The sequence below is a fragment of the Prinia subflava genome, chromosome 2, assembly GCF_021018805.1.
Source record: "Prinia subflava isolate CZ2003 ecotype Zambia chromosome 2, Cam_Psub_1.2, whole genome shotgun sequence".
NCBI classification, from domain to species: Eukaryota; Metazoa; Chordata; class Aves; order Passeriformes; family Cisticolidae; genus Prinia; species Prinia subflava.
The window spans coordinates 53,624,529-53,651,998 of NC_086248.1; the positions used below are offsets into that span (position 1 = coordinate 53,624,529).

A 27,470-nucleotide genomic window follows, 5' to 3' on the forward strand; every position below is an offset into this window, starting at 1 on the left:
CGTGGCCTGTCCCCATCTTGCAACATCACTGCCCAAGAGAGTGGAGACTCCTCCTGGTCACAGTCCCTGGCAAAATGCAGGTGGCTGAGCTGCCTTAGGAACTTTTAACTCAAAAACACTCAGAACAGATTTTGTTGTTGAGTTTTACATGTGGATAAATTCAAGTCTATTCCTTCATCTACTTGACACCAGAAAATCCAAGACACAACCTTTTTTTCTTTCCTCCCATTCTGGACTGCCTTAGCTTCCAAACAAATAACAAATATTTGAAAGGAATTAGGATACCATATTTCAGGGGTGCGGTACTACGTTTTTTCAACCTTTGAAGTTCTCTTTCAAGTCATTATTTCACAATTGTCAACAATTGTGCAAAGGCTGGAGATTTACCTGATAAAATCATAATCTGTGTGAGAACTCAGGTTTTAGAATCTTACAGATCTTCTAAAATATAAACTGTGGACATATTAAGTACTTGTTATAAAATCTCATTGTGTAACACCTGCATGTTTGAAATGTTGGAAAAATTCAGAGAAATACCCAATGTGATTTTATCTTTTTTTAAATCTGGTTAATTGTCTGTGTCTGGCCAAAAAAAATCAAAATAAGGCTTTCTTGAGCTGCTTAATGTGTTTCTTTCAGTAGCCTATATGGAAGTAGAGATCTAAAAGTTCAAACAAATTTTTTTCATGGCATGTGTACTAACAGACCTTGAAAAGGGTATGTAAAAAATAGACGTAGAAACACATAACATGCATGTTGTAAAGTATTGGACTGAAACTGAAATACAGACCAATATGCTCTCTGATTTTCTGGAAAGGATATTGGCTAAGAATGGTCCTCTGATCTACCTCATAAACAAGCCATTTAAAAAATGCTAACATTTCTTGAGGTCACTGTGATTACTTCCTTTATAAGCACAATGGACCTGTTGTAAGACCTGTTGCAGCATTTTTTCCTGGGAACAGATAAAAGCAGTCAACCTCTTGCTAATGAGATCATTTGTTAAGTTAGTGTTTGGCTACATTACAAATAAATCAACTTTCAAGTTTTATTCTAAACAAACTGCCTTCAAAAACATGTGTTTTTAAAGATAAAATCTCTCTTGGTGTTATAAAATTGTAACTGTGCAAGACACTGCACTGAGAAGTGGCCTGGTGTTGACAATGAGTCCTATGTGGCTTGTTAGCTCAGAATTTATTCTTAAAAGAAAATTATTTAAAAAGCAATGTTTGGTAGCAAATATACAAAAATCTTTCCACCAGATAGCATTTAGGAAGTTTAGCAGAGAGAGTACATTATAATGATCATTATCACTTATACAGGCACATGACATGGTTTATGTGAAAAAATATTACTCCCAAACGCCTGAAGTTATATTTATTGAAAATAACATTCTATGAATAACTACTGCTAATTTAAGCAACTATAAAATTGCAAGTGAGAATTTACTGGTGTGTAGGAGTTGCAGAATTAATGCAGACCTGTGTAATTACACTGAAGGAAGTAAGGACAGCTTAACTCTCCTCCGCCAGAAAAGTGCAAACTCTCACCCTGAACAATAGCTCAAAATACAGAAAATGAGATGAAAAATTTTCTTATAGCAAATGCAGTGCTAATAACATTGCAGATGGAATCACAAGATGGAAGCAATGAAGAACAGAAATAGTCTTTCCTTTTTTCTTTTCAAAAAACCAAACCCACACAAATTAAATTTTATTTTGTGCTAAATCTAGCCTTTGATAGCAGCCATCAGTTTTTATTTGCCATTCAGAATGGTGAAAGGTGAGGAAACAAAGATAACTCCTCCAAGAAAACAAGTGGTTAATTCTTCCTTTGTAGGTAGGTCCTAGTTTTTCCAAACATGCATAGATTAAATTTTATACATAGCATAAATATAGTCTACATATATTGTTTAATAGCACCCATCTTAGTATCCTAGATTATTACTGTCACGACTGCCAGCCTTCAGTATTTTTCCCTGTAAAATTGGTACTTTTTCAAATAGAGTGAAAGAGTAAATAAATATAAATATATATATATATAGTCTGAATGGAGAAAAGATGCTTTCTTTTACAAGAGTTATATTCTTCCATTTAGAGAAATTTTTCACAACTTCTCCGGTTCTATAGTACCTTAATGACATGGTGCAGTGTTTGTAGGAGTCCACTGGGCTGGCTGGGAAACAACTGCACTGGAAGTTCAGAGAACTATGGAGAGAAAACTCTTTTTTCCCTCTCAAAACCCTCCCATCTGCAGAGCATTCACTTCCAGAAAGTTACATGGGTTAAAACTCCTGAAGTTCTCCTGAACTTTTGAGCAGTAATAGGTTTCTTAAGCAGCTGGATGTCTGGGAACATGAAGGAAAGGCAAATATCCTCTTCCAAACCAGTGGGGGGGCATCACCCAGCTGCACATCACAGCAGGCTGCAAGTACTATCTCAGCCATTACCCTAATTATGCAGTTGTTCCCAAATCTGCTTATCCAAATACATTTGAAAGGTCTTATGTCAGCACTTTAAGCTCGGCCACCTGATTTTGGACTGAAACATCCAAAGCCGTGGTGCTTATCCGTGCTAGTCTACCAGCTGTGATGTGAGGGCATCAGCCTTTAGCTGGCTAAAAGCTTTGTCATCTTCTGCTACACCACCATTTCCAACCCAAATATGTTACCTAAGCCTTAAACCCTGTGTAAGAAATCAGGAGCCTTCTATAGGCTTGTTTACCACATCTGACATCTAGAAACACAGACATAATGACACTGCAACATGCAGCTAATGCAATGACAACTGTATGAAAAACACATCAATAATCACAGGTCTGGCTTGACTGCCATTGATTATTGAGTTCAGATCAGGACCTGTAATGATATTAAAAGCCTTTCATACTGTGTCATTGCCTCTCTTTCTGTATATTTCTACATTATTAATATACCAAAGGAACTTTCAAGCACAAAGAAGAGATGGCAGCCTTGCAGACCACAGGACAAAATATGCCTGCAAGAAAAAAAGACTTAAAGTGTATTGCCACTTTCTGAACCTTTAGGTCTACTTTTCCATATTTTTTTTCCTTTTTAATACTGAAGTTTTGTTACCTTCAAATCTTAAACTCTAATTAATCTCCCTCATCTGAAAAAAATAAAGAGATTTTTTGTTATTTCCATTACTCTAGGAAATACTCTCACAAGACTGTGATGGGGAACCAGGTGTAATAGAGAACTTGCATGATTGAAGATAGATGAATTTTATATCTGGTATTATACTGTTCCTAATAAGTAAAGGAAAAGCAGTTTTTAATTTCACAAAGCACAGACTCTGGCAGAAAACAGTGAGGCTGTAGGAAAGGTCCATGAGCTGTACTGTGTACAGAACTAAAAGGTATCAGTTTGAAAATTGCTTTGGTGCCCCCTCAGCTTCATGTTTTACACAGGTATAGATTGTTTGGTTGTTTTTATCCAGAGGATGAAATGACCTCTCTGTATTGGATATGCCTTGGGCTGCTGCTTTCTCAGCTAGTTTCTCCAGGAAAATATAATTGTATCAAAGGATAAAACTCAACCATATATTTAACAAAAGCTTCAAATTCACATACAAGTCAAAATAAATGAAGCCAACTATAACATGCAAATATTGTATTATGATTTATGTAATAGATTGTCGGCAAAGAAGATTACTGTTCTGGTATTTATGCTTTAAATCTGGTTTTAGGGTTTTCAGTCAGTTGTGATCTGATTAAAATGTGACTGATTTGGTGGAGAAAATCACCTTAAACTGCTGGAGTGCCAAGAACTCTTGCAGAAGAGGTGACAAAAATATCAATACCTAGGCCCTGAGCCATGTCTAACAATGAGAAAAACCAAGTTGGCATCTAAAAATAAGAGCAAAGATTGTACTTAACCACTGACATTAAAACAATGTGATCTAGTGTTGAGCACACAAGCTAAGACACATCTGTATATACCTTCCTTTGCTCCTTTGGCAAATGCGAATTGCATTTTGAAACACACAGGCCACTCCACACTGTGAGTTCCCATTTATAAGCAGGTATTCCTGGCCATTCATGGCAGCAGCGGCCTTTCTTCTTTCAAAGGGAGGGGAAAACGGCTTTATTCACTGACTAACTTGATACAACTTTAATGAATGGTTCACTTCAGCTTCTTATTGCTTAGAACCCAAGCAAGGTTATCAGTCAGCTTTCTTAGAGACAGATGGCCAAAATTTTCAAACTTGGGTTGATGGATTCGCCCTCATATATTCAGACAGCACCAGCACAGATGACTTTAAGATTGCTTGAACAGCTCTCATAAATCATATGAATTGTCATACTTTAATATGTGAAAAGAAACGTTCACCTGGGAAATATATTAGCCAATGAATGGAATGACAATATCTGATAAGACCTTCTCTTGCCTGATTTTGGTGTAATGATAAGATCAGTAAGCCCTACATGAAAACATAATGCAATCCGATGTGATCATGCCTGCTGTCTACCAAATACTAAAAAGTAAAATTAAATACAAAACCATTCACAAACTTTAAGCATTTAAGAAACAGAAAGTGGAGAACAATAATGTATTTCTGAAGCAAATATTAAACGACTTGGAACTACATTAAACTTCATAAGAAAATTATAAAAGCCCTTTTTATCACTACAACACAACATGCTGAAAAAGAAAAGTAAGAAATGTAAATGAATCAGTGATTTCTGATCGTAAACTGTCAGTTTAAATTGGACTGGAATTGTATCCCTAGCTGAGAGATATATGCCAATGAAAAGAGAAGCAAATCCAAATGTGGATCTCTGTTGAATGAAAGAGGTGGCCTATTTCTTTCCTTCTTTCCAAAGGCACAATCTAGACCTGTTACAGACCTTACTTCACACATTCTAGAAAGTCCATCCCTTGTGCTGGTTAGCAATGGGAACTCCAGGTGCAACCACATGTGCTGCCACCACAGAAAACTACCATTAACTCTGCATAAGTTTTCTTCCTTTTTGTGAGATGGGCAGAACAGGAACACAAATAGTGCTAGGAATCATGACTGAAAGGCACTATCAAATCTGCTTGGAGTCATTTACAGACCAGCCTCCTTGTGATACATACCTTGGGTCATTGCTAGTAAACCCTCACCTTTAGTTGGAGCAAAGTACACCCCTTCCTATTTCTTACTGTGCAGATAGAAACACCCAACCAACATCACTGAAATGAGGGAAGAGGTGTTGCCTTCTACTAACAGAAAATGTCAAAGAAGATTCTGTCATTTAACCTTTTCTTACCTTTGCTCCTGCTCCACAATCAAACAATTCCTGTCTCAAAGTACAGCACTGCTTTTACTCTTAATGTTTCTTTTAAGGTTTGTAAGCCTGTATATCTTTTCCTAAGCTTAAAGAAATTATTTATAAAAGTAACTTCTACAATCCAAATGAATGAATCAAAATCAGATTAAGCCTAAAGATAAGCAAAGTAATGACTAAATTTCAGTGTCTGCTTACTTTTCAAAAAAATGGTATTAGCACTGTGAATGAGTGTGAGCAGGTTTTTAAACTAAAAAATGTTCCAGTTTACTTCAAGTATTTAAAAAATTCTTTACATTCAGTAACTCTCTTGAGACCTGGAAATTGAACATCTCCATATACATTTGGGAGCAGGACTTCTACAGAAATCAAGGGGGTTATGCCAGGATGGACCAACCAGGAGTGTTTCAACCACTCTTAATGGAAACTACTAAAAGAAAAACCTTATTTCAAGATTCTGTCTTTTGCTTCACAAAACATGGTGAACCAAGATGCCAATTTAAGGACTATAAGTTTACGTAAAAGCAATACTCACTGAAACATTTTTTTGTTAATTAGTTAAATATATTTGCTCTAAGCTTCCAGTAGAATCATATGAAAAAAAATCTTATTTTCAGACATTCACAGCAAAATGACATTATGCCCATTAACAAAAAAATGCCTTATTAAACATTCATAGACATTACAGGTATTTAATAAATCAGTTTTTCACCAGAAGATATTTTTTATATAATATCAATTTTCACTCTGTTTTTCTGGGTTTTTTTCTGTTTACTGAATGTTTGCAAAGCCTCTTTTAAGAAACATGAAATATTTTACTGAGTAACAATACACCAAATTTCATTCTCACTCAGCTCATTGACTTGACAATGTTCCTTTAGTGAATGTGAATTCTAAACAAGTTTCATCACATTGAACTATTTTACAATAATCTTGGCTTTTGGCAAGGACAAAAAATACCATTAATATTCAAGAACTTTTAGTTACAAATGCTGATTGGAAACCCAGTGACATCAACAGCCAAATTCAAACAAAAATTTCTGAATAAAAGCAAATAATCCTCATCCCATAACTCCAAAAGAAATAACTCTCTGTGCTGGTATGTACTTCCCCATTAGACCCGAATATGCTTCTTCCATAGCACTTCCACTATGCCTGTGCTGCTGCTGGAGGGTAACAACTCCAGGGAACTCCTGCTCATAGTTTTGTAGAGACCTTTCTCACATGCTTGGCCCATCACAGACTCTAGTGACAGGATATGCCACCTTGGATTTCATTCCTGTCTTCATCACTGGATCAGGGAAGATTACAGCTGAGATTAAGCTGAGTTAGGTTCAAAGCTGGGTTATCTCTCCCTGTTCAAACAGGAGTCCTTGTGCACAAGGGTCTGTTCCAGCCACAGCAAAATTACCAGAAATGGTTTAAGAATCATTTCAAAGGTTAAAAGAAGTCTTTTCACCTTAGCTAACACACAAAAAATTTCAAGAGAGATGTGGGCAAAACAGCAAGAGAGTAGTAAACAGAGAATTTTCAGGGAGGTTGAACTCAAGGAATTAGGGAGAATGCAAGTATGAAGCAGCACACTCCGGGAATTATATTTTTTCTCCTTTTCCCGCAAAGGCCCTGTTCTTAAATTCCAGTTAGTTTCAGGTATCTGACAGGGAAAAATAAGTAGTTCATTCCCCTGTGACTACTGGTATTTTTTTTTCCAAATTTAGACCTAGTGAAGAATTTCATTAATATAAAACTTCAGAACACCAAATTTGAATCATCACCGTAATCCTACAAAGGGGAAGAAATTTTACTGAAATTTCCTCCATTCACAGTGGAAATAATATATGCTGAAAAGCATGACTATAAAGTCTAAACATTGTTAAGAAATCTGTCTGGCTGAGGATGGAGTAAGAATAAGTCTGGCTGAGGTGGAGTAAACCTTCCTCACTAGAGTTGTTAGGGTGCTATGCTTTCAATTCTTCACTAAAACAGTGTTGATAACATTGTTTGAGCTATTGTTGAGCAGTGCTTCCACAGCATTGGAGCTTCCTCATTTCTCATACTGCCCCAAGGGGTATCTCATGTCATATGATGTCATGCTCCAGTAAAAACCAGGAATTCTATTTTTCCAAAGCTTTGAGATGGTTTATGTATGGGACTGGGTGTGGGAGGTAGTGAGTGAGCCCTTGTATCAGTTTTTTAAAAGAATAATCCTTTCTTCAGTTATTACAGCATTCTTAGCTCGCAGGTTTTCTTTCTTTTCCTCTTCTGATTCTCTGCTGGTGAGCAGAGCAGCTGAGTGGGCGCTTAAGTGCTTGCTGGGGTCAATTTTCCACCCTCCAAAGAGTACACAGAAAGGAAAAAAAAGGAGCAACAATGAAAATTGATCAAAATCTTAAAAAAAAAAAAAAACCACAAAAGAAATCCAAAAGCTACTTATAGCATTGTCCATTTATATTCAGGTTGGTTTTCTAAAAACAAATAAGCTATTTCTTCTTACTCAATTAACAAGACATATTTATAACACTCTATTCAGTTAGTTACTACACTGTAATTAACATGTCATCTCTCCTAGCTGAAGCTTTAGAAGTCCTTTCAGGTATTAATTTGAGACAGAGCACTCTTATTTAACAGCTGAAAGAGTGGAAACAGAAAATAAACAAGCCTGGGGGTAACAAGGACCTCGCACTTGAGCTTAAAGTGTTTTCAGATAAAGGTAATGTTTAGCATAACTCTTACTTTCCACAGCATCTCTTTCCCCCTTCCTCATTCTGCTGCTTTTACAAGGTAAGATAAGGTCATACCACAAGACCTTAACCAAAAAAGCAGCCTAACTGGAACTTTTTCACACCTTTTTTTTTTGCTATACCTCTCTTCCTACCCTCTCATTTTTTTCACACAGTATTTAAGGCAGTTAAAGATTAAATTATTTGAATGTCAGACTTGAAAGGTAAAATACTCCAGTTTGCCACAATGTTTTTCTCTATAGCAAGAGAGGATGAATGAAAAGGGAACAAATGACACAGTAGTCCTTTCATACCCCTCTTCGTTCAAGAGCATTCTTTTTTATTTCCCTCACTTTCAATTCAACCCATTCACAAAGGATTAGCATAACACATCTTTTTATGCTTGTAAGGGTTACAGCTGTAATCGCCTCACCTCATCACTTTACTTAGAAATCCTGTCTCCAGAGGAGTAATTCGATTACTCACAACAATCCAACTTTTGCCTAACCAAATAGGAATTCATTATAATGCTGTGCTGCTTCATCAATTTACTATGAGTGGATGGGAAAAAACATAGCAAAATGAATACCTCACGTGAAAGGAAGAGAGCAATTGTTGGCTAACAAAAGGCTACCAACAAAAGGTAGGATGACAAGCAGAAATCCTAAGTCCCATGGGCAGGATAGTCCCCAAACTACTAATGACTTGTAGGTTTTAGAAGTCTTGGGCTTCGAATTGGTATGAAAATTTTGTAAATTGATGAGAACACCCGACTGCTTCAATCTGACTAGTCTTTAGCAGGTACTGGGTAAGTGGGTGTGAAAACCTGAGGCAGAGCTTTTTTACCTGCTGAAGAATCTCCATCATCTTCTGTTAGTGAAAAACACATTCATGGTAGTCCTTATAATGGCTTTTCTTGTTCTTGTCTTCTAAGATTCAAAAGTGTACATGAAGTAATCTTGGCTGCATAGTGCTTTGAAGTAAAACTAGTACTACCCTTAACAACTGACAGTGGATAAGATAAAAGAAAAAGATAATAATGAGGACAACTGGCATTGCCAAATGACTTCCAGTTGTCCATATGCCCACAAGCACAAATCTAAGAAAAGCTCATGCTGATTGTGGCACAGAAGGACAGCACTTGGGGCAAAAGCACAGATGCCAGGATCATGACTTTTACTTAGAAGTAGAACATTTTATTTTATTTTGTATTATTTCTGTAGAGTGATTTAAAATGCCCAGATATAATGAGATAAGTTCTCAAGGGCAACATTTGTTTTGCCAAAGGTTTAGGAGCATTAGGATACAGCTGACAAATCGTTAGCTGATAGACTGGCTTAGGTTGGTTTGCAGCTTTTGGAGCCCATAACTATCTTCTTGACTTTTATTTTTACAGATTCCTAAGGATTTCAACACAACATATGGGCAGCTTTAAGGGCATTAAGGATTTATAAATTCATATCATCGTTATAAAAACATACAAGGTCCAAAATAGACTTGGGGTTAAATGGAATACATGTATTACTCATGGTAAAATTAAATATTGATGTGTTCTTGTCTGCATTAAAAAGAACAAAAGAAAACATTGTTTTTACAGTAGCTGTATGAAAAAAACATTCCAGACACGAAGAAAGCAGTTCACTGCATTTACTTCAGTCTGATTTCTTTTTAAGCTGGATTTTCTTTTTACTTAAAGTCGCTGCTCTTTTACATTCTTCTAGGCAGTTAACCTTTATTGTGATGTGTGTGTATTTTACAGTGGCTGGAAATCAATAACAATTCTGATACCAAACCCTTTTTGTCTTGAAAAACTTAAAATATCCCTAAGACAGCATATTTCTTCAATACTACTCATGGGAACTTACTAATAATTACATTGTTAGATGTGACTGGAGAAATTCAGTATTTGAAATAAAAGCCAAACTTTAAAATGAAAAAAAGTACTCAGAGCATTGGAAAAATTGTCAGTTATTGCTATTGTGCAAATTTTTGTTCAGCATATACACGACTGCAGTAACCATGTTCACTCTACACAGGCAAAGTGTCTGTAATCTTTCTCTTTATTCCACAGTTAAAAATCAGAAGCGAGCTATCCCCCAACCAAGACCTCCTGCTCTGACCATAATGAGATTTCCGGTACCAAGAGAGAAATCTGCAGCTGCACAGAGAGGTGGGGCAAGACCCAGCACCCAGCCTTGGATTGATAAGACACCTCCATAAATACAGCAAATAGTTCAGGTACAATAACACATTTTCTTTTGTCTCCTGACACTTTTTGATTCACCACAGTTTATTTGCTGACACTGAATTTGCAATACTAATTTTTATCTGAGTATGTTGTTTAAGAAATTAATTACTCTGTTTGTAGAAAAGCAGCTTTGATACGCTGTGCAGAGAGCTCAGGCATGGTTAGGCATTGCTGTATATCCCAGTGGAAACAAGACCTCTCTGTTCAATAGAGAACTCACACCAGAAAATCTGAAATACCTTATATTAAAGTGGCCAGTAATAGTAATAAAATGGAAAGGAGAGTGGAAAGACCTCAGCAGAAACATGAAACCATGCACATTGCAAATGCTCTACCTCAAACCAGAAAAACGTCCTCCAGGTCGCTTAACCAAGATAAAAATACATTGAGGAACTGTAAATATCACAAGGCAGCCATCATGCTTACAGACAAAGGACTGGAGAGTGCTCATTAGGTTGATAACTTTTTTCTCTTTGCTATAAAAAAGCTAGTTAGACCCTTAATCAGGAGTCAAAAATTACATGGTTCGCAAAAATAATATGAAAAAAACCAGCAGAATATGAAAATAACTGAGAGTATCTGATCTCAAAAGTGAATTTAAAACACAACAGCCAGTTTCAAAGCTGACAGAAGAAATATATATTATATCTGTACTTAGCTTCCAGCTTAGGGATATTTTATTTATGCTTCTGTCTCAAACACTTATACCACAGTATAAATTGGTTCTAACTACCTTAAGTAGCTACATCTTGAGAAGGAAGGGAAAAAGATGAAAGACTTACAGTCAGCTTATCCCACATGATTGCATTTCCCCTTTAGCTTAACAAATGTTAAGATAATTTGTGGCAAATCCTATATTTCTTCTTATGTCATCTCCAGCTATGGCAATGATAAAATTTGGCTAGATGAAATACTTCAGCATTGGGTAGGACTCAAGAAGCCCCCATACATGGCTGAATGGAGTATGCAGTACAGCTGATAAGTTTTGCTTTGACAAGAAGTGGAGCGAGCAAGTCAAATATGGAAGGAGTTGTATCTGAAGAAATTTTGCCATTAGATTAAAAAGCAGCTGTCACTTGATCGTAGAGTTTTGAAAAACTAGTCAAGTGTCCTGTGTAGCATTGTGGGAATTCAAGGCAGAGAAAGTTCTTAAAACCTTGTGCATGCAGGCCCAAACACAGAAATGAATACAGGGTACCCTGGAAAAGTCTTCCAGATCTAGAGACCATGGGCAAGAATGTGGATTTGTAGTTTAAGCAGAAACATGTTAAACTAGGTAGTAAAAAGATTTAAAGTTTAAGATACAGAAGTAGTTTAAAGATAGTAAGTTTAAAGATGTAAATCTGTAGGGTTGTGTGTCATTATATGATTGGTTTAAGAAAGTCCACACTGCGGCAAAAACATAGAAGACAATTTAATTAGGGATTGGTGTGAAAGTAGAAACATTCTTTGTGGCAGTAGTTTATTGGCTAATTAACCTTTACAACACGTTGTAACCTGGTCTTGTGACCACTGACCACGGACTTCTGACTTATGCAGTTCTCACCCTTGAGAGAAGGGTAAAGACTGTAGAAGAAGAGCAACAAATCATGCTTTAAGGCATCTCCCAGGGTCCTTCTCTCTCAATATCCTGATATAGCATAAGAGGTTGGACACATCCTCATTTGTAACAAATTTTCTAGCGATCAGGGCTCTCGTGTTCTGGCAGTATGACCCCACCTCAGTAGTGACATGGGCTACATCCTGCAGTCAGGTCCCTGACACGTTCACTGTGTGGGCCCAGCTATGCACGATGTGCTACTCACCAAGCTCACCATCTCTATGGGCTGGCTGGTGGCAGGCAAGGCACTACACTCGTGCTGTAAGCTCAGGCAGCAGCAGTACCTGCACAGCTGCTCCTCTTCTCCTCCAAGCTATAGGCATTTGTTCATGCAAAAGCCTGTCTGCAACAGCACCGTGTGCCTACCACTGACCACATTATGTTTTGATCCATGCAAGCACCACAGACCCCTCTGCCAGCAAAGAAAATTATTCTACCTAAGTATGTGTTTGCATTCATCAAAATAGTTCCTTGATCGGGTTACTCAAACAGAAAGTGTAAAAGATTTGCACTTCCTGAAACAATTTGGAAAAATACTTCCAGACTGTTCTGTTTCGTGGGTACAGAATTTCACTGTCTAAATTTGCCATTACTAAAGGGACATCCAGGAAGTCGTGATTTCTGTTGCTCAGTACTCTGCATGCATAAATTGATTTCACTTTCTGAGTCTGAGAAAACTCTACAATTCTGTTTAAATAAAATCTATGTTAGAAAAGGTATTTGAATTGGCTGAGTAAGATGATGTCTCAGAACTTATGCTGAGTAAGCAATATGCTTTTAATACAAAGGCAACGAAATTACCAGCTTTCATATTTGGACAAGCATATAATGAAATTCAGCAGCTGAGCGAGCTATGGTTCTTGAGGCTGCAGAAAAGATGGCTCAGGGGGACCCCATCACTCTCTACAACTACCTACAAGGAAGTTGTAATGACGTGGGGCTTGTCTCTTCCCACAGGTAACAAATGGCAAAATGACAGAAAATGGCCTCAATTTGTAACAGGGGAGGCTTAGATTAGGCACTAGGAAAAAATTATTCACTCAAAAGGTGGTCAGGCACTGGAACAGGGTGCCTAGGGAGAAATGGTGGAATCACCATCCCTGAAAATGCTAAAAAGATCGGCACATATGGCACCTGGGGAAGGAGGTCTGTGGGTTAAGATCTCAGATATCTTTTACAATCTTATCATGATTCTATGATCTCTCAGTTACTAACCTGCCAATGATCTATCATAGAAGGAGGTTTTCTAAATTATGTTCAAAAGCAAAATAAGAGCTTGGTAGATTTACAAATATGAAGTGACTGCTGCAAGTAGTCAGTAGCCTTTCCCATCTCAGTGTACAGCGTGATCTAGGCTGAAACATGTAAGCAGTTGGTAGCAGCCAGAGAGCACTCCACAGTTCAAATGACTGATCAAAAATCCTATCTAACCACAATGGTTAATATCTGACTGCTGCTCATGGGGACTTGACACATTTATTCCCCAAAAGACAGAGTAATCTGAAAAATCAATCTCCTTATCTGATATTTATAGCAGAATTTTCTGTAAATGAGTGAATAGGAAAGGAAATACAGCAATTTTCATATTTGATCCCATTCAGGAAACAGAGGATAGAGGTTCCTTCTAGATGTTCCACTGCGCACATAAAGAACCCAGCATCCAGGTTTCAGAGTGCAGTATCTTAAAATCCCTTACACTAGGACAAGGAATGTTAACCCATTTTATCAGAGGTATACAAAAGGAAGTGCTATTAAAGATGAGCACATGGATGTAAAACTCTGTATAAATATTATAGTTCAATGATTTCAAAAAGGATGGGAACAAACAAAATTTCTGAATTTTGGAATATTATCAGATAATGGGCTGTTCAGGATTAAATCTTTGTGAACTATCAGAAATGAGAAACACTAAAGAACTGTGAGAAAACCTATTTACCTTTGCAGAAAATAATTACAGCATGTTGAATTACCAGTCCTTATAAATTTTGTTACAACATTCTGGGGTTTGTAGCACCATCATTTCAAAAAAGAAATGCAGATTCAGTTCAGCAAAATCAGTGAAATTAGAAACAGATCAAAGGTTAATTTGAGATTTGCTTGGTTACATGTTATCTGTTGTAATGGGTTAACAAAACAAGTACATTCACACAATCTGGATGGTGTTAATGTACACAAAAATTAAGATTCATATTAAAAAATGTCTGTACTTGTGCAAATCAATGCCTTCCATAAGCTGAGGCAATTTGAAAGCTAATTGTTGTAACTGTAGAATTCTATCCCTTCTCTCTCTGATATGGAAAAAGGGTCAATTGTTGTTAAAAACACGGATATAGCAGTACAATCTCTTTCAACGGTTCTGGCAAATAGCAAACAATTTGATTTTTTCTGTCATTACATAATGGTCCCAAGAATAAGATGTACAACCAGAATACACATCTTTATATCAGAGAACAGTTTGAGTTGGAAGAGACACTGTCACCTAGTGCAATCTGGGCCCGCTATAGAACCTTGGAGGCCTCCAACCGACGCTTGTGCCACTGATTACAATCCTCCAGGACCTGCCATTCAACCGGTTCTCAATCCACATCACTGGCCACTCATCCAGCCCACACTTCCTGAGTTTGCCTACGAGGATATTGTGAGACAGTGTCGAGGTAGGTAAGATCTGCTGCTCTCCCCTTAACCATCAAGGTAGTTGCTTCATTGTAGAAGGCAATCAGGTTGGTCAAGCAAGATTTACCTTTAGTGAATCCATGTTTACTACTACTGATCATTCATCTTCTTGTCCTTGATGTGGATAGGGGTGGCCTCCAGAATGAGATTTCATCACCTTTCTAGGGATTGAGGTGAAGCTGACTAGACAGTACTTCCGCAGGTCCTCCTCCTTGCTCTTTTTAAAGACTGGGATTATATTTGCTTTTTTCCAGCCCTCAGGTACCTCTCCTGCTCTCCACAACCTTTCGAAGATGATCATGAGTGGCTTAGCCCTTCTTGTTAAGGGTCCTTAACACCATTGACCAGATTTAATTCCTTGGCCTTGGCCTTCCCTGTTTCATTTCAACTTACTCTAACAATATCTCTGTGCTCATTCCAAGTGGATGGAATGAATCCATTCATTCATCCCATGTTTCCATTTTTCCATCTCCTGTGTATTTTCTGCTTATGTTTGAGTAATGACAGGAGTTCTTTATTCATCCATGCAGGTCTCTTGCTCCCTTTGGCAGATTTCTTGTTCATTAGGATGCATCATTCTTGAGCCTGGAGAAATGGCAAATTCAGAAACACAGTAGCATGAGGGATGGAAAGAGTGATTGTGATTCCTCTTTTCCATCTGTAGGTAAGGATCTGGTTTCATTGTCCTGGGAAGACTCACATTTTCATGATTCTGTGAAGTGTGCAGTTATAACCTTTTCACTACCATATTCACTTTTACCATACAGTGCCATTCTAATTTTATTTGAATGTTACGATGGCATAAGTACCCATTCTTCACTAGAGCAGGAAGTCTTCAGATTTAATTTCTCACATTGTGAAACTGATGACACGTAAGTGAGGATTTGCCCTAAACTTACTCATTAGCCACCTCATTATGCTGCCTCTGAGCTTTACTCTACATTTCAACTGCCAACAGAAACTAGTTTTGGGCAATTTGTTTTCTAACATGAGAAGCAGGTCTGGCATAACTGGATGTCCTAAAATCTTGCTTCAGTGCCGACAATGTGACAGCAATTTAGGAATGCACCATTCAGAGCTATATCCTGCAGTTTTATGGCAGCAAGGGCATGAAAGCAGTGCATCAGAAATGGTTTGGATGCTAGATGTGGAGATGATAAAACCTCCAAGTTTTGTAGCCATACACAGAGTGACAACAACTAATAATGTACAATAGATATTTACTTATATTTGAAGCCAGATGCCTCTTATTTCAGACATGCTGCTTTAACATCCTAAATACTATATTGTCTTTTGCTATTCCCTGCATGCCTTTTCTATTAATTCTGGTGTTTTGAAAAAAGTGTGCTGGTGAAGTAGCATTGCTGTTCTCACAAATTTCCATAGTGTAGCATCAGCACAGGCTACTGCCTCAGGATATTTTCCACCACAGCAAGGTTAGAGCAGGACCTCTTTTTCCCCTGTACTAATGGCCTGACCAACCTCTTGGCAGAGGGGCTGAAACAGTCAATAATATGTAGTTTGCTTACATATGTTTGAGTAACCAATACTCAGTCATCAGCAAAGAGCAAGCAACACAAGTCAGCAGATATGGGACCTCTGATTTAATGTTCAGGTTAAACATTCTGGCATCTATATGATACTGAATGTGATTACCTCTCTTGTTTACTCAAGAAAGCAGGTGTTAAACAGAAGTGTCAATGAATGCAATGTATTTCCAATGACCTCTTTGTCAGTAAAGGGTTCTGGAAGTCCATCCTGATCAAGAACCTTCATCACTGTGCAGCATGAAGTATATTCCCAGTCCTTTCCAAACTGCTGAACTCACACAAAAGTCTCCAGACACTTCCTAAATTGACAGCATTGAAAATCCCACACAGGACTGTAATTCTTTTCCCTATGCTTTGAATTCTCCTGGCCACAAAAATTGTTTTAACACTGCCTGTAACTACATCCTGCTGTGACAGACAGATGTGTGATAACCACATTATTTCTATAAAGATCATCCTGCCTACAAGGTCCATCTGCAAGCCCTTCCAGCTAGCATCTTTCCAAAAATAGCCTGGTTAGTAGGCAGCTTCTCACTAGAGCAGAAAGCAGTGTGAGCTCCTGAACTTCAGAGCCATCATCTCCTTATGCAGCTGACAAAGCATCAGTCTGTATTTGAATGATTTGGCAGCAGTGCCAATCAACCATACTGACTTGCTCTGCAACACATTGGAGTGTTTAGGAAGTGCTACTACACTTGGCAGTGCAGCTCCTTGTTTCTAGATGACTATCTGTAGAACTTCACTTAGAGCTCTGTCAGAGGTGGCATGCACATAGCTTAATAAACCCTTGTAAAGTTCATGACAATAGAAGGCAGGACTCCTTTTCATTTAGTTAATGGTGTTCAATTAGATACAGAGAAACAGGGTGACACTGATTCCAGGGTCTTAAACTGTTTTCATAAAAGTGAGTAAGCACATTTCTGCTTTAGATGTTGCTGAATTTCTTCTGCATTCTTTGAGCATCATTCTTTTCTGATGAAAAGCTCTTGTGTCCTTCCTGTCCAGGTGCACAGTGAGCAGCCTTACTGTTCAAACATATTTTGCCTTCTATTCAAAATATCTCAACATTAGGCAGCTGTTAATGCAAGAATGAATAATTATAAAGATTACTTCCTCTGTGGTAAGGTGTTGCATACTCTCTGTGCTAAGGTGCTTGCCAGTGCAAAGAAAGTGTCATTCTGGCTGAAGAGTACTGACTGCATAAAAACACAATTTATAATTCCTAGAGACCCCTTTCTCCTTCTTTCTTGGAAACAGTGCTGTCCCTTCAAAGGGCTGCTCTAAAACTGCACTACAGCACACACGAGCCAAATTCTTGTCACTCCCAGGCTGAACATGCACACGAGATGCCTGTGACAGGCTGATAGAGGCAGCAATCTCTGCCTGATCTGCCTCACACACTCTTTAACCCCAGGCATTGCAAGAGGCCATTTCAGCCAATGGTAGAGTTAATAACAATAGAAAACGGAAGTGTACATAGGTTGCCTGTGTGAAAAGGAGTTAATGAGACCAGCCCTATCAGGAGATGATAGAGTTACCTTCTCTAAACACCCATAATTTTACAATGACACAAAGAAGGTAAACACATCAGAAAAGACAAATGAGATGGTGAAATAATAGTAAGAAAAGAAGAGCTGAAATTCACCCCTGCACCCAGTAGTGTTAGCAAAGGCTATTTTTAAATGCACGTCTATTATAAGCGGAATGAAGGATTTTCAATTGTGCTTAAAAATCTAATGTGTTTTGTAAAAACTCTGGATTCCTAGCTTTATGTGTCCATATTCTCTGCAATGTATGCAAAATACTCAATACCCACAGTCTGATTCATGAAATATTAGTAATAAGTGGAGACCTAATAAACCAGGCATCCACTAAGAGAGCATATATGTTAAGATGCTGATTCTTGTAATACATCAACATTCTTCCTCTAATATTTAAACTAGAATACTCTACCTGAATTCTTACTTCTAAATTTCTCATTCTCTAGGAAATCTTTAAGGTTGCTAAGATTTTGATCTTTGTGCATAGATGAAAATACTCACATTATAGGTTTTGTGCCTGGATATCTTGAGGTGTCCCTCACTTAACTGCTTTTTTAATAACCAGCATCAAATATTCTATCAAGGGATCATGCTATTTTTTATTTACAACCAAAGGTATTACTTATCAGAACTAGCAGATGTGGTTGCTCAGTGAGCTACTGCAATTTCATATACAAAAACAAAAATATGCCATGCTAATGCTCTGTTTCCATGTTTGGAAAGCTCAGCAAGTCAACTGAATTCTCCTCTTCGAGTGATAAAAGACATTATGCAAAAGATCACTGAAGTTTAAACATATTAAATGCTTTTCCTACAAATGAGTGAAAAAAAAAAGTAACTTAGGAAACATCTGCATTATCTATGTTTATACTGCCACTTGGATCTCCAGCTCCTATTGCGATGGTATAGCTCAAAGTCATCGTAGGAGCATTGATCCAAACACAAAAACAACAGTGAGAGAAAATTCCTTTCAGATACATTTAGCATCTGACATATTCCCTTCATTTGTGCATTAATCGGTAACAGACATTTTTGAGCATTCTGCAACAGGAGGTGATTTGACTTTCACAAATTTCCCTAAGAGCAGAAACATCATCAGGAGCAATTTCAAGGAAATAATTATGGTCTAGACAGATTTATGACTTCTAAAGACCTAATCCAAAGCACATTAATGTCAGTGGAAGGACTCCCATAGACATCAAAGGCCCTTGGATCAATCCCCAACTGCTGTGGGAATGAATTCAGAGAAGTAATGATGGTGGACTAAACGCACACTTGGAGTTGAAATGTTACCACCCAGACCTCTTTATTCCTCAAATCAGATTAAAAAGTCATTTTCTGCCATTTCACAATTACTTCCAGATGCGCATCATCTCAAATGGCATTTTCATCCATCTGAATGAATCAAACATGCACAGAGATAGAGAGGTTCAATACTGCCTGAACTAATAACACAAAGGAAAACCACAAGGGAAAATAATATTGGAATTGATGAAGTTCTTGTTTTAAATGTGGACTGAGAAGCCCTGGACTTCATTTATTCCCTCTAACTACTTTGTGATAGAGCTGCCAGGCCCACCACTTCTTTATTTACTGCCACAGTAGATTTCTTCTAATTAAATTTTCAATATTTTTCTCTAGCCCACTAAGAAAAACAAAAGAATACACATAAATCAGCATTAGCCTCAAACTTGGCAGCCTGAAAACTGTCACAAATGTCAGCTTCATATACTCTGCTTAATAACAGCTCTGCTGTCCCTTCTGTCCTCTTAAATGTCTATTTACATCTTAAATAATTTGATGCATCACTCTTCTCTGACCATGTTAATCTAGTTTCACTCCCTTAGCAGTCGGTAACATTTTAGACTGTAAAATGAAATGCTGATGTTGTGTGCGAGTGGAAACCCATTCAAAGTTTTACACAGTCAAACTCAACTCCAGGATATAACAGATCAGTCACCAACATAATCTATTACTCTTAAGTGCATGCACCTTCTATTGATTTGAATTTATCAATACTTTGGTTAGGCAAGTTTGGTTATCATGTATTCATTGTGATATGTGCATGTTATGAACTACTCAATGGTTTCAAGTTTTACCAGGAGGTCTAAATTAGATATTAGGAAAAAATTCCTCATGGGAAGGGTTGTAAAGCATTGGAACAGGCTGCCCAGGGATGGTGCAGTCACCATCCCTGGAAGCATTCAAAAAACACGTGGGTATGGCAGCTGTGCACATGGTTTGGTGGTGAACATGGTGGCTAGGCTGACGGTTTGATTTGGTGATCTTAGGAGCCTTTTCCAGCCTTAAATATTCTATGATTCCACAGTTGAAATCTGCCTTACTAAGCTAGTACTAAGACGTTCAAAGCTTTCTTTAGGAAATTATACTTAAGATATTTTTTTTATCAAATAACACATATTTCCTGACTCCATTTTTCCATTCTTATTGAATACCTGACCTGCTATCTAAGCCTCTGCACTCTTCTCTGCTCTTCAAAAAACAAGATATTATTATTGTTGTTGTTGTTGTTGTTATTGTTATTATTCTTTGGTTACCACATGTGGGAAACCAGATTATTAGTGACTGGGTAATCCTACTATCTAGATTCAAAAATTAACAAGGTAGAGAACAATTCAATGCTGTTAGAAAAAAGAAAATACACTGATCATTGGCTACTAACAGTTTCTGGATGAGAAGGGGATTCAGTTTAACAGAGGAAGGCAGTATTGGCTCAAAGTGTCCAAGGAATTAAAATTGTTCATAGTTAATATATTTTTTTGGCTACATATGTAACTGGAAATGATGCTTTAGGTATGTTGTACTAACCACTTGTCATACAAGGAGTTATTTTTAACATTGTTTCAACTTGGTTTCCTCAAGAATCAAAGCTTATGTGAACAGACTGTGTGCATGTCGGTAACTTTTCATACTCTCATCACATCTAATAACTCAGCCTGGCCAATTCACTACTCTGTGCAGAAGGGCAAAAGTTGGTCATTAAACTCTCACAAGTGCCATGGAAGTAGGTGTCTAGAAAAAGGGGAACTCCTACTGTGAGTCTAATTAAGGGCGATCAAAGAATCACTGGCATTCACCCTTCAGCTGCAAGTACACAGGAACTGCTCAGGAGGCTATTTTTAAAACAGGTGCTGCTCCAGTATTTTCTACCATGAAAAATTACCTCCGTGCATTTCAATACACCAGACACTAGTATGTCTCCCTGTTTACTCAAAAGCATTTTTTCATGGCACATCAAGAAGGAGCAGCAACATACTTTTGTCAGGATTTGGCACCCTCTTTTAGATGACTTGACACTTTAGTGCATTTGTTATCAGAAGATCATGAGAGCACTACACCTGGAATATACAGACTAAAAAAGCACAAGTGTTTTAATTTAAATTTGTTGGCTTTCATTAGTTTAACACCAATAAACAAAGTATTCCATCAGCTCCCAAAGGTAGAAGGCAACCTTGGGAATCATATGTGTGAAACCCATAATACATGGAAATAAATGTAAAACATGCTGCCAGGTAATTGTCAAAAAAAAAAAAAAAAAAAAGAGGGATGAATTTCTCCAACACCAAAACATGACATTACTGTCATATTTTTTACATCTTTACACCTTATTCATGTGAATGTACACAATAGATATACCAGATCCTTGAACAAGATAGAAATAAGAAAGTAACTTTGCTGGTAATACTGAACTTCACTACCAGGGAGATTCTGTCTTAACATGCACCTTTTATGTTGTTCCCGCCTTCTCCCTTCCACCACAGCTTTTTAAATTTTTAATGTCTTTTTGACATGCTCAAGGCAAAATTCAGTTTGGCCACCTGCAAGCTGCCTCAAGTCACGGGAGATGACACAGAACTACACACTACATTCATAATGGAATACATAGTTTAGACAATTTCCCAGATTTTAAACAGGTATGTTAGCTTTACTGGGGTGCATTAGGTAAGGTGAGACAGTCGGTTTTTCCCTATGAAAATATTAGAAATGCAACCAGACGTCTCCTATGCCAACGTTTCAATGCAATCTTACACACTCCAAAAAAAAAACCCCAAAAAAACCACAACAACAACAACAAAACCAAAAACCACCAAATCGAGGTAACCAGATGAGCATATACATAAACCAGTACATTAAGTATACTTTTCTTCAAGTAGAATATATCGTGATATTATTATTATTACGCAAACATGGGCAAAAAATCAGTATGAACTTTAAAAAAATACTTTAAAATACTAGTATAACTCATTTGAGAAATATGAATGTACATGACTCTGAAGTGATAATTCCTTATTAAATGTATTCCTGCAGAGGAAGAGAAAGCATTTGTTCCTAATGTTGCCTCCCCCTTCAATTCACATCCAGCAATTAAATTAAATCCAAAAAAACACTTCCTTTTTTTTTGTCCACCTTCAAGGAATTAAGCACTGATATATAAGGCAATGCAGTTACTTCAGGAAAACTTGTCTTCAATCAGTCAAAGGCAATATATAAGGCACAAAAGTAAGAAACCTCATACTTTTTGCCTTTCTTTCAGACTACAGCCATCAGGGGGAATGTGACTGCTGCAGCTGAGGAAAGTGTACAAGCAACCACCAAGAGGTCTCTTGCTACCACAAACATTTCTTTGAGACTGGGGGAATGCCTGTGGTTAAACAAAAAATAATTTCCTCTTATGACAGGTGAATTCCCTTCCTGTGTTATATATTACTATCCAGAAAATTTATGGTGAGAGAGACCACTGCTTTCCTCTTCCACAGTCCTGCAATATTTTAAGTTATTTCTGAGCCTTTCAAAACTCTCCCTAGACCCAAATACTAGCAATACATGCTTGTGGTACATAAATATTTGTTTATGCAAATATATTTTAATTCAAACATTTAATCTTGCCAGGTAAACACAAGAAAAATAATGCTGATATACTTTTTACAGAAGACTTAGCTCATGGTTTTAATTTCCTGTTTATATTAGTTTACCTCACTTGATGAAAATACTAACACATCTTAAGAAGTACATTTTTTTTTCTGGTTTCTCAAGAAAACATTTGCTTGCTACCATCTCATTAGAGGCATCAGCTTTTCATTTGAACAAGATTTAAACTGAGGGAAGTTATTGAAAAAATGGGGCTCATGTACCTCTGCAGTACTTTAATACCTGGTTGCTCTTATCTAAAGTTGTTTTTATGCTAAATATCAATATGCAGATAGAAAGAGACAACATAAGTGCTGGGCCTCTGCAGAAGACTCTGGGCATTTGTAAGCTCCTTGCTTATTTATGCTGCCAGAGTCCATCAAACAACTTTAATGTCGGCACAATCAAGACACCAAAACAAATGGCCATAAATACAGTCAAAGCAAGAGATAACAATAAGCAGGACAATTAAGTCCTCATTTGAAGATGAAACAGCATTTTTGAGTGAGCAGTGTGTGATTAACCTGCTGTATGTGGGGTCAACACAATTTATTCTCGCAGCTATGCCGTCAGCCTTAGTCCTGGAGCTCACTAGCTGTCAGAGACAAGCCTTTCTCAAATCAATCCTCTTCTATGTCTCACTAACACTCAGAGCTCTTACTTAGCAAAATTAACTGTCATGTCCTTCATTTAAATTATTTCCACCCCTGCTTGAAAATAATTGTTAGTCTAACAGACAGTTTACCCATGTGCACTTTCTTCTCTCCTGTCCATCTTTCTGCTGCCTGCAACACTTCACACTCTAAAAGTAGATCTTGAAAATCATAAAAAGAAAGGAGGCAAAAAAGATGTGTCCCTATTTTGTCTAAATTCTGAGTACTCCGAGAGCAATACTCCCTTGGCTCAATACCAAAGCATAAAAAGCAGCAGACCGTTACATTCTAACACAATCAAGTGGTTCAAACCAGAGGAATAGTATTTGCTTTGCTTTGAACCTTTCATAGAAGCACCAAAATTAATTTTAAAAGCTACTTTATGTGTGGGGACGAACCTCTTACCTTTCGTAGCTATTCGAACACACTGAGTTTTGGTTTCCTGTTAAGGAAAGAAAAGTAAAGAAAACAGTCAGATTAAGGGATTTTTTTGCCCTCCCCACTCCATAAATTCTACTGATCTGCTGGTACTACCCAATGAGTTGCCTCAGACTCTGGGCTTAGCAGGGTGGAGGTTGGGGAATTTTGTCTTGATTGGACTGTACTCTTCAGGATAACAATGAGGAGAGAAGGACAGCCCAGATATAGCAAAATATCAGGTTTTTCAAATGAAATGGAAATCATGCCATAAGAATACAAAGAGAGGGTGCAGCAGGAGGAAAAGGGAGGAGTGGTGCTCCTATTTACGTCACAGCACAAAAATCCTGGGCTTGTGTTGACCTGAAATAGCACTGTGCAGCAAAGAAGATACATTCACTCAGCACTGTCTCCAAAATTATGTCTTGCTACATCCTGACACTCTTAAAGAGTCACCTGAAGCACATGAGCAACACACTCCCTCATGCTTCTGGGTGTGGAATAATCACAGATGCAGCTCGGATATCCCTCCACATTTGACATAGTTAATCTACAACCTATGCAGTCTGCCCAGGAGACAGTGATTTGACAGCAATGTGCTTCAGAAGATGTTACACATGCAAAGACAATTTGCGTGTAATGTACCACACTCTCCTTTCCCCTCAGAAGTTTGGTCAGCAATTAAAACAAATGAACAGAGAAATTACTTGGTTATGCACAGTTTGGACAATTTGAACAGACAAGGGTCAATCATAAATGGGGTTTCTGACCTTACTTTACAATGTGCAGTCATTTTAAAGGCAAACATACTGAAATAGCATAAGGTTGTGAGAGAGGATGCAGCTGCCGTGGTATTAAATCACTCTAAACAATATTAGTATGTAATTTGAAAATACAATAATGACAGTTTCACTCTATAAAATATGCTCACTCTAGTCCTCCATTCCTCAGCATTCCATCCCCAAATACATCCCCTGGCATCTGTCTCCTCTTGAAGATTCAAAAGCAAGAGGTGAAATGCTCTGATGGCAGTTCGCAAACACAAAGCTCTTATAAAGAGCTAGCAAAACTATAAGTTGAGGCACTGTAAGTGTTCAATATGCTCAATTTTTTAGTCAAAATAAAAGCCCCACAAATTTTACTAACATAATCTTACCTATTCTTCCTAGTTACTGGATTTACTCGTCTGTTTCTGCTCCATATGTCTGCGAGGATATCAGAGTAACCTCCTCTCAAACCCTACCATGTCCTTCAGAGCCTACTTTACTTCCCTCTGCCTATTTTGGTGATCCCAGTGCTTTACAGCAAAGCATCTGTTTAAATATTCTGCAGTTCAGAGGTTATCTTACAACCACTAGATCTCTGTCCTGGCAGAATGCAATGCAGTTCCCCTGAAAACCTCCCCCTAAATCCCAGTAGGAGCAAAAATTCTATCCAAAGTTTCAAACATAACAATAAAATCTGTTTTAGGATAAAAATCTCTCACAAACTGAAATCAATTTTAAATAAAAAATACTATGGTCTTCTCTCATTTTCTACTCATCTGTCAAAATGAAAAAGCCAAAATAAATATCTATGTTTTTATTTAGTACTTTCATTGTACTTTTCCAGTTTTTTTTTTTTTTAACCTCAGGGAATGAAACAAATTATTTTTAGCAGGTGAGGGAGATATGGATAGGTGTCTAGCAGTCACCTTTTATTTTGCTTCTTTAAAATATAGGTCTTTGAAAAAGAACTCAAAAGAAGGAATACTCTACTGAATCAGAAAAAAAGTCCAGTTTTCAAGCAGCTTTGTACCCATTCTGACTTGATGCATATCTAATTTTCATAATCATAGGTTGTCCTAGGGTGACTTTATGATGCTTGTATCCCCAATTGTCTGTTGTGTTTATGCTGGCTATTAAGTTCTGCACCTTTAGGACTGGTTCCAAGAGCCAAGGGGGAGAAGAAGCGCGGGATTTGTTTGCAGAAAGTGCTCTCACTCCTCTGCATTCCCTCTTATGGACTGTGTTATCTGCAGCACGGACAGTAGGAGAGAGATGTACTTTGCTTTTAGTTAGTTTTTACCTAGCTGAGGCAGAGAAGTTCCCCAGACTGTCACTTTTCTTTTTCTTGGAACTGATCAGCCTGCTCTGGACTGAGAACCCAGAAGAGCACCAGGAGCTCACACCTGTGTCCCACCAGGGCCAGGATGTGGCATTTTCTAGTGCAGGAGGGACTGATGAGAGACTGAGTGAGCTGAGCTACACCCCACGAGAAGGACTTTCTGAATTTGCAGTCTCTTCAGAGCAGTGAGAGATTTTGTTGTTTAATATTATTCATTTTTTTAATGCTTGTGAAGACTCTGTTAAATAAGCAGTTTTTTCCACTTTTCTCAAAGGAAATCTTTTCCCGAACCAGTTGGGGGAGGGGCCACTTGAATCTGCTTTCTACTGGGACCCCTTTGGAAGTTTCCCCCCAGATTTACCCTAAACCAGGACATAGTTAAAGGTTAAGATTTTCTTCAAAAGCCTCCAAGGCAAGGCTACCTGTTAGCAAGGATTTAGTCAATAGAGAGACCCAAGCATAAAGAAAGGTAAATACTGATTCTGCTCTTTTCCAAAGGTCCTGGTGGATATCAGTGACTAACAGTCTAGTTGTCCTTTCTAGTTCCTGACTGAACTGCCTGGACATTGCAGTTTTCTCAACTATATGTCCAAATATTAGCTTTTAAATACCTAAAGGTTCCATGTCTGTAATATTTTCCCTTGTCACCAATCCTTTTCTTCTCCCTCATTTTTCATTTAAAAGAGGAAAAACCATTCAAGAGCAACAGCCTGGGTTTGCAGAGCCACAGTTGTTCTTTGCACATGGAACCTCAGAACTTCTCTCCCTGACACTTTTCCCCCTTCCATGTGCATACAGAGCCAGTAGCAGTACTCAGCAGCAGAGTTAAAAAGAAACACCAAGGAGGTAATGAAGGTGAATGATGGCCATAATTCTACTGCACAGCAGTGCTGCAAGCCTGATGTACATCTTCTCAGAAAGACTCTCGAGCTCATGGTGGACCAGGAGTTACTTTTGCTCAAGAAAAATTTTACTTGTTATTTAATGTCCAATATGAGAGTCTTAAAAATTTGTAATGTTTTACTAGCCCACTGAGCAGCCCACGTTCTCATTATCCTGAAGTAATTTAATCTCCTAAAGAGTGCAGGTACTGAGAACTGGGGAGAGTACTGTGGATGTTATTTACTGAGGAGACAGTCACAGTCCTGAAGTTACTTCCCTCAGACAATTACTATGAGATGTGTTGAACTGTCATCTAGTAGCAGTTACTATGAATTGAGGCTGATGTGAACTGTGAGTGGCGCACTGCCACGCTGTCACAGCACTGAGGGGATTTCAGCCACGCCACTGCCAACACCTCCCACGTCCAACTCCAACAGTCCTAGCTGTCACCACAGGCATGTCTTTGGCTCCTTCCAGGAGAAAGGTGTTGTCAGCACTTGCCTTCTCGACGCTGCTCATGGCCTGGAAATAGATGTTGTAGCCTTTCCGAGGAGCCAGCGGCGGGTTCCAGAAACCTTGGTACGTCCTGTTGTCACCCACAGTAAAGGGGGCTGGCTCTGGCAGGTTTCCTGGGGGCAGCTGAGCAGCAAAGTAATATGGTGACCCTCCAGTAAGAGCAGTCTGATAGGTGACAGGGATTTGGTAGCACTCCATGGCACCGGTTTCTCGCTTTGTTCGGTGCGGGTGCAGCTCTTCAACAACAATCTGGTAGGCACTGGTGAGACAGAGGAAAAAAGGACAAGACAGGAGATGGATGCAGAAAAGGAACAAAGGCTGCAAATATAGCAAAGCTATTCATTTC

General features: G+C 38.1%; 1 protein-coding gene across 4 annotated transcripts in view; it reads right to left on the reverse strand.

The window, feature by feature from the left end:
• The window catches only part of PTPRK (protein tyrosine phosphatase receptor type K), a 386,603-nt gene that overhangs the window by 44,560 nt on the left and 314,573 nt on the right, over positions 1-27,470 (reverse strand). For all 4 annotated transcript variants that reach the window (XM_063389974.1, XM_063389972.1, XM_063389970.1 and 1 more), the window contains exons 12-13: positions 27,110-27,383; positions 23,609-23,645 (exon numbers count right to left, since the gene is read on the reverse strand). In XM_063389974.1, the coding sequence (XP_063246044.1) occupies positions 23,609-23,645; positions 27,110-27,383 (311 nt within the window). The remainder of the gene's footprint in view (positions 1-23,608; positions 23,646-27,109; positions 27,384-27,470) is intronic.